Raw genomic sequence first — 12,538 nt, 5'->3', positions numbered from 1 at the left:
CCAAAACCAGAACTGCATTAGATGCCTCCTTTTCTAGTACAGATCTCTGAAGAAATGTCAAATTACCACCAGAAAACATTAAAAGCCACTGACTGTTTTTCAACCTGGCAAGCACAGGCTGAGTGCAAAGCCACCACTGCCTTTGTGTCAACTGAAAAATACAACTCACATTTACTCTTTTAAGGCATAATCATTAATGGCTTGGAGAGGTGGCTGTGCAACCAGCACAGAAGGATAAGAGATGAGAATCTACTCTGGATAAGATGTCACTAGCTCCAGAAATGTTAGCAGAGATCCTCTGTCCGCATGTTCACAGATAACACCAGGGATACTTCAGTGTGTCAGTATAGACATTTACTAACCCTACTAGAATTTACCCCACATTAGGAAGTGAGCTACAGTCTTTCAGCATGTCCAACCACATCACCAGTACCACCCAGCAGAGTGGCTCCAAGGATTCATTGTCTTGGAAGCACATCTCAACCAGAAAATGCAAGAACAGTTTATTAGGCTTTTTTTTTTTTCCTCCCAACTTACCATATTGACTTCAGAGATCTGGTCAATGCTGGAGATATGGATGCTCATTCCCACTGTGACAGGGTTACCTGAAATACAAATGGACTGGGTTAGGATCATACTCAAGCCTTCATCCCTTATCTGCTATTAAAGAATTGCCTAGAAATTCATGGATATGGTTTGAAGCAGCCTCACATTTGCCAAGTATCAAGGATTTCCAAGTCACATGTGCTCAAATTATTAGAGAAGAGTAGATTTCTCTAACTCCTAGCCTTAGAGACTCACCCCTAGGAGTAGCGCAGCATAAGCTTGATTCTTTAATTCCTGGAAGTTAATTACCCCCTAGTTATACAATTATCTCTGGTTATTCCAAATAATGCCTTCAGAGACCATCGGTAGGCTCCCAGTGGGCTCGCATAAGGTGTTACTGATTGACCATACGAAGAACATAGCAATCAAGCCCGTACAACACATAGGCAGGAAAGATACTCCAGCTCATTCCTCCATCACTCTATCAGCTCAGTCTGAAAACCTCAAGTGAATTTTAATACTCAAGATACCAGACAAGCACAGAGACAAGATCTATCAAGCGAGAAAATAACATTTGTACAGCGGCTTTTCAGAACAGAGCAGTGCTTGGATTAGAGAACAGATTCCCCATTTACCATGGGCATCAGGGCACATGTCACCCCACATCCTCTTGCCCGCAGCCACAGAGCCATGGTAGACATCTGTGCACAGGTTTGCTGGAAAATTCAGATATTCCCTTACTCAGTGACCACACTACACTCAAGTCACAGTGAGTGCCACTGGCTGCAGCATGCAAGATGAGCTTGTGAAGGAACACCACACAAGGACAGTCACAGCCAGACCTATTGCCCTCCCTTGCCCAAGTGAGCAAGAGCTGTATTACTGCTTCCCACAGACCTGTAGAGTCAGGGCAGAAACCAGCCATTTCAGCTAATTCTTCCAGATGTGTGGGCATTCCAGCTAAAGCCAGGCTCATACCCAGTTCTACCTAAGCCCCTCTGAGTAGCAGTTCCCACAGCCACGCAACAGGACAGTCCTTTCAGTGGGGTTTAAGCCACATAAAACAATTTGCAGAGAGATACACAACCACTACCAAACCCAGTAAAAAAAAACTTTTGTAGTTTGAGATTTTCTGAGTGCTACCCCTCTCCTGTCATCCCCACAGCCTCAAAGCCAGAGCACAAACCCAATCCCACCACAAGCAAAGTTCCTCTTCTTGCACGTGCAAGGTGGAAGATGATTCCTTGCAACGCGGTACTGGAAAGGGAACGGCAAGCAGTTACGCCACTCAAGGTATTAACTCTTGCATGGACTCATTAGTAGATCTAAGCACTGAAATATTTACAGATAACCATGAAATGGCTTAGAAAGTAATTAGAAGATTGGGGGAGAGGGGAGAACCACACAACTGGAAATGAAGTGATTTTTTAATTATGTGTTACCAGAAGTAGGGAAGTAGTGTCATTAGGGCTGCCTTGTGATTGGGTGTACTGTTAACCAAGACCCTCTGCTGCAAATTAAGCTGCATTATCCTTTAATGGAATATGAACGACACTGGAAACATCAGAATCAACAACTGTAATTAGGCCCTGCTATGCAAATCTCCTTAAAGAGGCAGTGCTCTTCTGCAGCATTCCTGGCTCACTGTCAGGGGTGCCAGAGGCAGAGTGCTCAGGAGACCTTGCAGAACCTCTGAAAATACCTACACGGGCACACTCCTAGCCACATCTTTGCTGTACTGCTACAACCAGGTGGGAAAATAACCAAGAGCCACTCTGGGGAGAGCCAATTCTCCTGCATCCTCCCTTGTGCCAGAGGTTGACAGTGGCACAGGAAAGCTTTTAAGGAAGTCTCACTTTGGTAGTTTGTCTATTTTTTTTTTGAAATCAAGGCCTTTCGATAGAAGCCATAGAAGGAGGAGGAAATCACCACTGCCCTGAAGATCTTACAGATTGATTTGTTACAGGAGGGAAGAGGAGGCCATGAGCAGGGCTGTGGCAGAGCTGGGGAGGAGCTGGCTCCTGACTCCTGAGCCTTTCTGTCATGCAGTGTTATTTCCTCCAAGAGTTGTCCTATTGCCTGCTTTGCTTCCAGTCTGTTATTGCTGATACTTGTGTCACTGTGGTTGTATGCCCCCTCCTTCCTCAGTGCCAAAAGTGGTTCTTCCCCACCCCTGCTGTGTAGGAGACCCACTGAAACCTCCAGGCTGGGTGGTTATAGCAGGGGAGCACTGACAGTGGTGATATACAAATATTTGTCAAATACAGAGTCTATCCAATCTAATCTATCTGTCTAGACATTTGTGCTGTGTTCATCACCATGGTATCTGAGCGCCTGAGGTCATGCAGTGACTCAGTGTCAGAGCCATGGATAAGATCCAGACCTCCTGACTCCCAGCTCCAAGACGAATGCCAGAGCGGAGATCAGCCACGCTGCTCCCTGCCAGCCTAGGCTCAGCTGCACCCAGCTCCTGTGCACAGTCAGCAACGTTCCTCTTGGCCACTCTGTGCACTGCCAAGACCTCTACACCCCACCTATCATGGCAAGTGGGAGGCCCCACTGCCCAGTTGTAACCCCTGTGGTGTGTACCCATCAACCCACAGGGAGAAGCATGTGATTGTCATACAAACACTCCAAAGATGAAGGTATGCAAAGTCCTGCCTTTGCTGGACCTGCTCTTATAGCTTGACCACAGGGGAGCCATTTCGCCCTCTCCATGCCTCTTTTGAAGACTGGCTCTCAGCATGTACACAGCCAACAAGAAAAGCATGTTCTACCTCTTACTGCAGCCCAACAGAAAACTAGACCAGCTGGTGTCCAACGTTCTGGCTGTAAGTAGTACACAAAATAAACAAAGGACATGAATTCTGCCAATGTTAATAGCTTCAGGCAAGAGGGATACAAAAGTAGGGTATTTAAAATACAGGATAACGTCATCTGCAAATTTGTCCAAGGAGGCAGAACTCTGTATTTGTGGATCTGAGACAAGGCAAGTGAAGCAAACCTGAATTAAAGGTCCATGCTTTTATCTGTACCTTGCCAATGGGTGCAAAAAACTAGACCTTCTCTCCTTAAAGGAAAAGCTTATGCCTAGAAAAGTTTTGTAGGCAAGATCACGAGTAAAGGAGTGTGAGAAATTCTGCCACTTTCATCAGTGAACAGCACCCTCGTACGTCTCCGTTTCTCACCACCACTGGAGAAATCACCAACATTTTCTCTTGAAAGTAGTTTGGTGCCTGTGAAAAAATGCACTCGGGAAGTTGGAAGGGAAGCAGACAAAAGAGTTATAATAAAACCTGCCCTTTTTTTGCAAGTGATACTTGTCAAATATGAAAACAGTCAAGGTAGAGAACAAGTTGTGCTAATCCGCAATGTTTTCCCAGCAATCAGTTATTACTTTCACATTTTATTTTATAATGCTTAAAAGCTCCAGAACCTAGAGTCATGTTGCTACAGAAGTAATTCCTGTGGCATGACTGCAAAGGAAGGGTCGTGTTTCTAAGCCTGTGTCTACCTGCTGCTGTGATGGCAGCCTGGATCAGGACATCTCTTCCAGATCTCAGCCTGGTACCTCAGCTGCAGAGACATGTGAAGACAAGACCACAAAATTCAGTGTAACAGGTCTCCAGAAAGTGGATACTTGCTTGGACAACTTCCCTGTACTAAGGTCCAAGTTGCTCTCTCTTCACTCCTACCCAAGAAAGTTAGACTAGAGCAAGCTTGGATTTCTCTGCCATCAAATCTCCAACTGCAATACAGACATTGCCAGAGAGACACAAAACCAGTGGGCAGATAAACAGAGCTTACTTTATGTTATCATCCACCGAAATCACACCATTTTTAAGAATTACAGCCAACGCTTTCAGGAGTTTGGTTCATGCATTTCTGACCATGTGAACTTGGCAATGCTGGCAGAGCCAAGGCTTGTGATTGGTAAGGGTCAGGCATCAGCCTCAAACTTTCCCTTCAGCATAGACTTCAGGAACAAAGGCACTAACAGGCAACTTGGGAAGTTGCACAGGCCATATCTTTCATGGAAGTAGACCAGAGTTTCTTTAAACCACCAGTGTCACAAATCCCACAGCTCCCCTGGACAATCTCTTCCTGCATTTCACTGCACTGAAAGCTTTTCCTAAATATCCCTAATAAACTGCAGTGTAAATGTAGTTTTGTCTCATCATTTCCCCTCAATGATAGTGAAAGAATAAATCCATTATTCTTCCTTAACAACAGCTTTTATGTACTGAGAAACCATTACATCCCTCTCCCTCCCCCACCAATACTGTCTTGGCTAGATTAAATGCACCTGATTTCTTCAATTTTTCCTCAGAGGTCATGTTTTCTAAAGCTCTGACAATTAGTGCTGCTCTCCTCTGGCCTTTTGCCAATTTGTCTACATCTCTATTTTAAAGCATGGTATCCAGAAATCAGCCACTGAAGCAAAGATGACATGTCACCAGTACAGAGAAAAAAGAAAAATGCCACCGCCTATGTACAGCATTCTTATAAAAATCACAGAAGCCTCTCCAAACCCCCTGCACCCATTCTGGGAGCTGCTCACTTGTGTAGGAGGGTAGAGATGTGAAAGGGTGGCCTAGCTCTTGCCATTAGGGCGCATCATGCACGCAGGAAGAGGGAGTACAGCATTGTCTCTTTTGGACAAGAGAGAAGATTACTCAAGACAGCTTTGTGCATGAGCCCCAGCGTTCCCTGCTTGCACACTGCCCATGGCATCACCACTCTCGGAGATCCCTGCAGCAGCAGGAAAGCTGTTTTAAGGTCTTCTGCTGAGTAAACAAAGCCAACCAGAGAAAAGTAGAGGTTTCAGCCACTAAACTTAACTACAGAACAGGTCTGTGCCTTACCCTGCAATGGTAAGTACCCACAGGCATAAAGACTCTGCCCATGCGAAACATGGCTCCTCATCCCCAGCTCTCCAGAGTAGGAGGACAGCAGTGGCACTAGAGCCCAGAAACAGTGACTCCCAGACAAGGTTGCCCTGCACTGTCTGGCAGAACTGTTTCTGCAAGTGCAGGGCGATATAGGCAGGCATGAAGGGAACAAGGTTTGCTGATACATGTAGCTACAGGACTGCAGTGCCTTACTCGCATTTTCAATGACCCCCACACCAAACAGGATCAGCAGTTAGGATATTCCCAGGCTTGCCAAAGGCGTGACCAGCACACAGACTGTAATTTCACTCCCAGGACTTTTTCCTTCAGCCTTATTCCTGCTTTCCTGAACAAGAGAGAACTGTTCAGTATCTACTTGCTCTTTCTGCAGAAAATGGTTTGCCTGAGCCGCTGCCTCTGCTTTGTTCACAGCGCTGAACCTCAGGGCACCCTGACTTTATGTTTACAACTTAAAACCATGACCCGCGTCACTGCTACATCCAGCTATGAGCTGGTTATACAAGGGCTGACAGACATGGTTAGTTAGGAGGCAAGAGCTCCCAGGTAATCGGAGATGCAGAAGGCGGCACATTCAGACCGAGTCTTGTTGCTAGCTGAGTTGCTGCTGCCTGGATGCAACCGTACAATTTCTTAAGAAATCCCACTCTGTCCCTCCCAAAACAGATACCCTTGAATAATTTTCAGCTGGTGGACTAATTAGTCCTGGGCCATGGCTTTTTAAATCCAGCCAAAAGATAATTCAGACGCCAGCTTACTATCAAGACGCTCAAATTCACTGTGGAGGAATCTATACCTGCTCCCCAGGACAGGGAGAACAGAAATGCTCCATACAGGAGGACTGTAAGAGTAGTTCACAAATTGCTGTGTGCATAATAGCTGTGCTCACAGATCAAGACTGAGGCTCTGCTACATCAGTTAATAGGCAAATGCATAAAAGATGCCATCCCAGCAGGCTACTCAAGCCAAATCACAAAGAAGTTTCCTAATGTTAGTATTTCTGTTCCTTTACCTATTTTTTTAGCTTAGCTACAGCTTCAAGCACAAATTCAAGGAGTGTTAACATTGCTTCAGGAGCAAAAGTTGACCATGTATCATAGAAGCAGAAATGTTTTGGGAATCACTTTCATCCAGCATCTCTAATTTACCATCCCCCACCCACAGGCAATGCTGTGCACTAAGCTTGCCAGGCTCAGCACAACAGCCAGGAACAAACACATTCTGAGGCTGATATCAAAGCTTTCCCCCTACTCTTAGCAGGTCACTTCATGGCATTCATTGGATTTAAAAGAGCAAAGCATACTATGATATTACGTTTTGGCCACTGTTGCACATTACTGGAAAGAGATGGTCAAGTCAGCAAATACGACATTTCCTTCTTGTCTGTGGGGAACCAGGGAGTGTGAGGGACTTGATGCTGCTAAGGAATCTCCTCCATATGAAGCGAGCATGGTATTTTGGAGCTGAAAAACAGGGTCCCGGTCTCCAGAATATCTGAGGCTGTCAATGCTGGCTACTTGCCCGCGTATTTGTTGTTCTACAGGGGCAGGAGGAGTATCCACCACCACTGATTCTCATGGAGATTGCAGTTAGTCTCCAAGCAGGTCTGGAAGAAAACAGTTTCTTCTGCCTGAGAGGTTTCCTGCACTTTACCACACTTCTTTAGGGAGAGCTTGATGAGAGGAGCAAGGAGCCAAGAGACACAGCAGTTACAGGGCAGGCAGAATTGGCCACTCAAGTCCTGCTATCCTGTGACGCTCTTTGCAAACACACAGGTTAACTTTGATAATGGCAGCCACAGTTCCAGCATATCATGAAATGAAGCTGTACCTGCAGATCTGACTAGATAAAGAGGATTTTCTCAAGCAAGCTGTGCCTTCTTGTGAGCCAATGCTGACGGATCCTTTTGGAGGAACAATGGTTTCCCAATGCAGATGTAACACTTGTTCTGTGACTGTTTTAGGGAAAGCAGAGAGCTAAGGAGTACAATCTGTGAGGCACAGTGGATTACCTAATCTATCTCATGGGTATTTTTAATGGATTAGTAGGTATTAGAATGGGATATTGCAAATATCCCACGGAAATTTGGAAGTGAGAGAGAACAATCAACTGGTTGCAAAACCAGTGTAAACGTAGTCCTGGAGGTATTGCAGGATTACACAGGAAGCTAAATCAAGGTTGATTTTAAAAGATTTTGGTAGACAGCTACCCAAGCTGAGTAAAAACAAGGTCTCAAATGTACAGACTTAAAAATGGAACAAGAGAGTAGACACCAACCCTTACAGCATCTGTACTACTCATCTTTTCAGCTCAGCAAAGCACCAGTACACACACACACACACAGGGCTTTCAGCATTAGGACCAACTACTCAGAATACAATCTGTTCTTGGGAGTGGCCTAGGTCAACGTTAAGGAGACAGATTTTTAAAGCTGTTTCTTCTCAGTGATGACGACAGTCTTTCAAAGCCTTCCATACGCATATATCTTGCCTGGGTGATGCACACTTGGTAAGGTTACAACAAAGTAAGGGGAAAATAAGTTTCCAGGTTTGTCAGACTGCATATTTGCTCTCATTTACAGACACACACAACTGCATCACGTTACCAGACTTGATCATTACCAGCCTGGCACCAACAAGTGGGTCCCAAGCAATCACTCTTTAAAAAACTCTTTAAGAGTAACTTCATCAAGAACATCAATTCCCAGCATCCCTTAAAGTAGGCAACAGCCAGCTCAGACTGCAGGTAGTTCACTTTGCAGGGCTGCCACAGCCATCAGTTTGTTTGTGGGAGCAGAGCAGATGCAGAGGGTAGATCCAAATGTGACCATCAGGAGGTGAAGGCAATGCCGTGACGTCCTGCTGCACGATGCTGCCAGAGCAAGGATTGTCCCCCAGGCCTCCCCTTCCAGGGACATCCCTCCTGGTGTCCTCCAGGGCCACCCCCAGACCAGCTCCCTGGCTTTGCAGTCTGCAGGGCACATGCTTTGTGTTTTCTTTCACGTCCCTCCCTGCAGAGCAGGGCACTTCTGTGGAACCTTGCATTTCCCTGTGGTTACACCGAGCTCACCCTGGGAAAAACAGGAGGCACTGAGCACCCGAGGTCCCTTCAGCTCTTACTCTCCACCAAGACTAGTAGCAGGAGGGCAACAGGGCTTCCCGAGCAGGCATATATTTTTGTAGACTGACAGCAGATCGACACAAGCCAGGTATTTTTTTTCCCCAGCAGCAATGTGAAGCATCAGACCCATGCTGATCAGCCACCTCCGCATTTCTCCACCTGAGACGACTTCCCTCCCACCTCTGCCAGGATCCTGGCAGGCAAGAGCATGTCCCCTGTGGGTCGTGCCAGCGCAGCCATGGGGCATATCTCTGCCCACCTGGGAAGCTGCGAGGGGCTCAGGAATAGTCCAGCCCTTTTGATTTTATTCAGGCTCTCAGAGTTCACGTTTGCTCCATCTCCTCTCAGCCAGCCTGGGCACACATCTGCACTGCCAGAGCCATCAGCACCCTCCTGCTCCCAGAGCCACTGCTGCCCCAGCTCGGGTAGGCTCAGGAGTCTCCGGCACCCTGCTGCTCCTCGTTTCCTAGCCCACCGCCTCTTCCCCTGCTTTCTAAGGCACACAGAGAGGGCAGATCTTCAGGAAGGGTTGTACACAGATGCTGAGTGTTTTGAAGCCCTTAGGTAAATGCGCAAGAGGGAGCAGGGTATTCAACCACATCCCTATGGCTTTCTACCAGAGCAGACTGACCACAAGCATTAGTGCAGACAGCTGCCTGTCCTGCCTCGTCTCCAGCTCACCGGGTCAGTGTCAGAGCAGACCCTCTGCCAGGGCTCCCTCACAGCCCAGAATGCACTCTTTATGACACAAAATGCTGGATTCCTGCACGAGATGCAGTGCTGCCAGCTCCATAAACACACACAGATTTTTAAGCAGGATTAGGGCTAAACCCCTAGTGCCAGGACCCCACAGCACCGCGACCCTCCTGCAGCAGCCCAGCAGGCAGTGGTGCAGCAAACTGCCTGGGGACACCACAGCACCATCCTCTCCCCAGCTGCCTGTGACAGGGGGTGCTACACATGGGACAGGATGGGACGGGACATCCCAACACTTGATGGGGACTAACACAGGGTATGACCACCTGGGTCCCTCCCTCCACAGGACCCTCCACCTACCTGAGGTGGAGCTGCCAAGGTGGCACACAGGGGAGGCCATTTAGCAGTTTTTCCTGAATATCAGCTGGCAGCTGTGGAAATTTCTCCCATGTTGCCCATCAGTCTGTCTCACTCCTTGTCTGCCCACTCAGGGCACAAAAGTCCCAACCCACCATTTCAGTGCCAGGCTTTTCTGGCACATTACCAAAAAACATCTGCTTCATGGAAGAGCCTCTCTCTTATGTGCACTGGAAATATAATCTGTCAAACAACTGCAGACCTGGCCTGTACTTGAGTGTGACCTGTCTGGGAAAACACTCTCACGCATTACCAAATCCTGAGCCATCTAATCCCCTTATCTGAAAATGAGCCAAACCAAATTAATTCAAATGGGTTAACACAAGCTTCTCCGTTCATATTAAATCCATTACTCTATCTTGGAAGTATTTGTAACAACAACAAAATATCTGGACTTGTAATTTTTATCAAAGTGACAACAAGAAGGTGTTTTCCTTTTTTCCCTGTTTTCAATTTTTAATGAGTTAGTCACACCTCCTCATCACTGTTTATGGACTCCTGTCTTTAAAGGATACCACAGCATCTAACTCCTGGATTGAATCCAGTTGGACACGCACAGCATGGGTGGAAAAACGAAAAGATACAAAATGGCCAGGTCAGGACACACCAAACTTGCACAAATAGAGAAATCAGGGTGGAGACATCTAGGAGCATCAGGAGACAGCCCTGCTGTGGCCCCCTTGCCATACCTCCACAAGATGAGTTTTTGGTGGTACTGGACATGGTCCTTCATCCTCCAACATAGCACAAAGTCAATGGCTGGGGTCTCCAAGGGAGAGGTCACTCCTTTCTTGTTACCTCTATCAAGTCCTTTGTAGAGACACAGCCCTTTTCTGGTGCCCATCTTAATCCTCCCTATAGAGTCTGCTATCAGGGTTGTGTTAATGCTGACTTCAGAAGGCTCCCACCACCACCTCTCCATACCACACACCCTGTCCTTTCCTTACCCCACAAAGGGCATATGCCCCTTTGGCTCAGCTCGGAGGCAGAGCTTTGGGGTCAAACGGTGCCCAAGGCTTACGCTCAGTTACAGTCAGGACAATTTACAGTGCAAGTATTGAAGAAAAGGAGTGAGTCAAGGCTGAAAACATCATAACATTCACATTAAAATCATGAATCCGAGTTAGAAATCATGAGAAGCAAAGCACACACACAAACAACCCTCCTCCTTTCCAAATGTTATGCATGGGATTACATGTTTACATCTCCCAGTTTCTGAGCCTCTCTTCTGAGACACAACCTCTGGATGCGTCTCGTTCAGGTTGTTCTGATTTTTCTCCACAGTCTCAAGACAGAGAAAATCTTACAAAATTCAGTGATGACTGAGAATTGCAAGAGTTTTGTAGGAAGAAGTATTCAAGTTTGCAAGTTGGTCACTTTTGAAAGATTGACTCCTGTGCTGGGGTTTCCATCATTTCAGAAAAAGTGTCCTGGCAATTCAGGACAAAATTTACCAGGTTGTCTTTTATCTCAGCACCTCTTATTAAAAGATAGAGCTAACTGCCATTTCTTCACCAAAATAATTGCTTTCAATCAGAATGCATGGATGAGCAAATCTTGCAGAGCTTTTACATATATATTCATTTCCAGCAATTCATCAACATCATAATCACACAGTATTAATTTGAGTACTCACCAATTTTTTTCTCTAGCTTCAAATACTAGCAAGGAGCTAGTGTGCAGTAGAGAAGAAAAACATGCAGGGGAACTTGTGATGAATGTTCTATTTTTGCTAAGAAAGATAAGAAGAAAAATTCAGCTCATACCCAAGTCTCTTCCTCACTTCCAAAAATTTCCTACCAAGCTGAGACCCTTCCTCAGAGGCCAGCAGACTAGGCTTTCCTGCAGACCTTCTCCCCAGCTGCAGGAGATTTCCTTCTTCAGGTGACAATGTTCAACCAGTGATCTCCCACTAGTAAGCTCCCACCACCTGAGTGGCCTGCACTCCTGGTGTGACAGCTTCTGATGTTACACCCAGAGCTTTGCCATCTGCAATGGGGAGCCCCCTTCTTCACGCATTCCCTGTTGAACGGCCTGGTGCAGCCCCTGAACCTGGCCTTTCTGATGGCACAAGATTCCCCCAACCTGGAGGAGTCATCTGCTGTGGTGTTACTAACACAAAGCTCCTTAAAGAAAGAAGCCTGCAGGTGGATTGACTTGTGGTGGCCAGTGTGTAAGAGAAAAGCAAAAAAAAACCACCAGGAAGCTGCCTGGTGGCTGAGAAAATGTGTTTGGAAAGATCAGAGAGTCCGCCCTGGTCCTGTGGCACAGCTGCTGTTTAACCTGTGGAAGGAGAAGGGGTGGTTTGGTGTTCTCACTTCTCATCTGACTGACGAGCCTTGGCCCCAAATGCAAGCATAGGATGATAAACTGTCATAGGAACCAAGTAAGGCATACTACTTCTGGGTCATTGCTCTTGGTAGGGGTTGGTCTGCATAGCAGATAAGAGCCTACCATGGCTTTTAGTGGCTGAAAAGAACCTGTGGGCTCAGAGAGCGAAGTCTCACACTGGGACAGGGAACGCTATGGTGTCCCTTCTTGCTGACAGCCCGTAGTGAGGTTCATTACAGAAACACAAGAAGAGTGAAGGTTGGAACTAGTGCAATAGCCAGGACACCCTTCCCACTTTTTCTTCTATATGACATATGATATGCAGTGAATATATATATCTGCCACATATAATTTTTTTAAATATTCATCCAATGATGAAATTTTCACGACTTCTATTTTTCTGAAAAGGACAGTGTGGAACGCCCTCCTGCTCCATCCATCAGAAGAGGACTATTTGCAAACAAAATTAATGCACATTGCATGCAAGAGCCTTTCCTATGGCTATACCCCTTCCATTT

General features: G+C 46.5%; 1 protein-coding gene across 2 annotated transcripts in view; it reads right to left on the bottom strand.

The window, feature by feature from the left end:
• The window catches only part of LOC104384738 (gamma-aminobutyric acid receptor subunit beta-4), a 79,919-nt gene that overhangs the window by 51,901 nt on the left and 15,480 nt on the right, over nt 1–12,538 (bottom strand). For both annotated transcript variants that reach the window (XM_086619402.1, XM_086619403.1), the window contains exon 3: nt 538–605. In XM_086619402.1, the coding sequence (XP_086475528.1) occupies nt 538–605 (68 nt within the window). The remainder of the gene's footprint in view (nt 1–537; nt 606–12,538) is intronic.

This window comes from Tauraco erythrolophus, chromosome 13 (assembly GCF_009769465.1).
Source record: "Tauraco erythrolophus isolate bTauEry1 chromosome 13, bTauEry1.pri, whole genome shotgun sequence".
Classification (NCBI taxonomy): domain Eukaryota; kingdom Metazoa; phylum Chordata; class Aves; order Musophagiformes; family Musophagidae; genus Tauraco; species Tauraco erythrolophus.
This window is presented reverse-complemented; position numbering and strand designations above follow the sequence as displayed.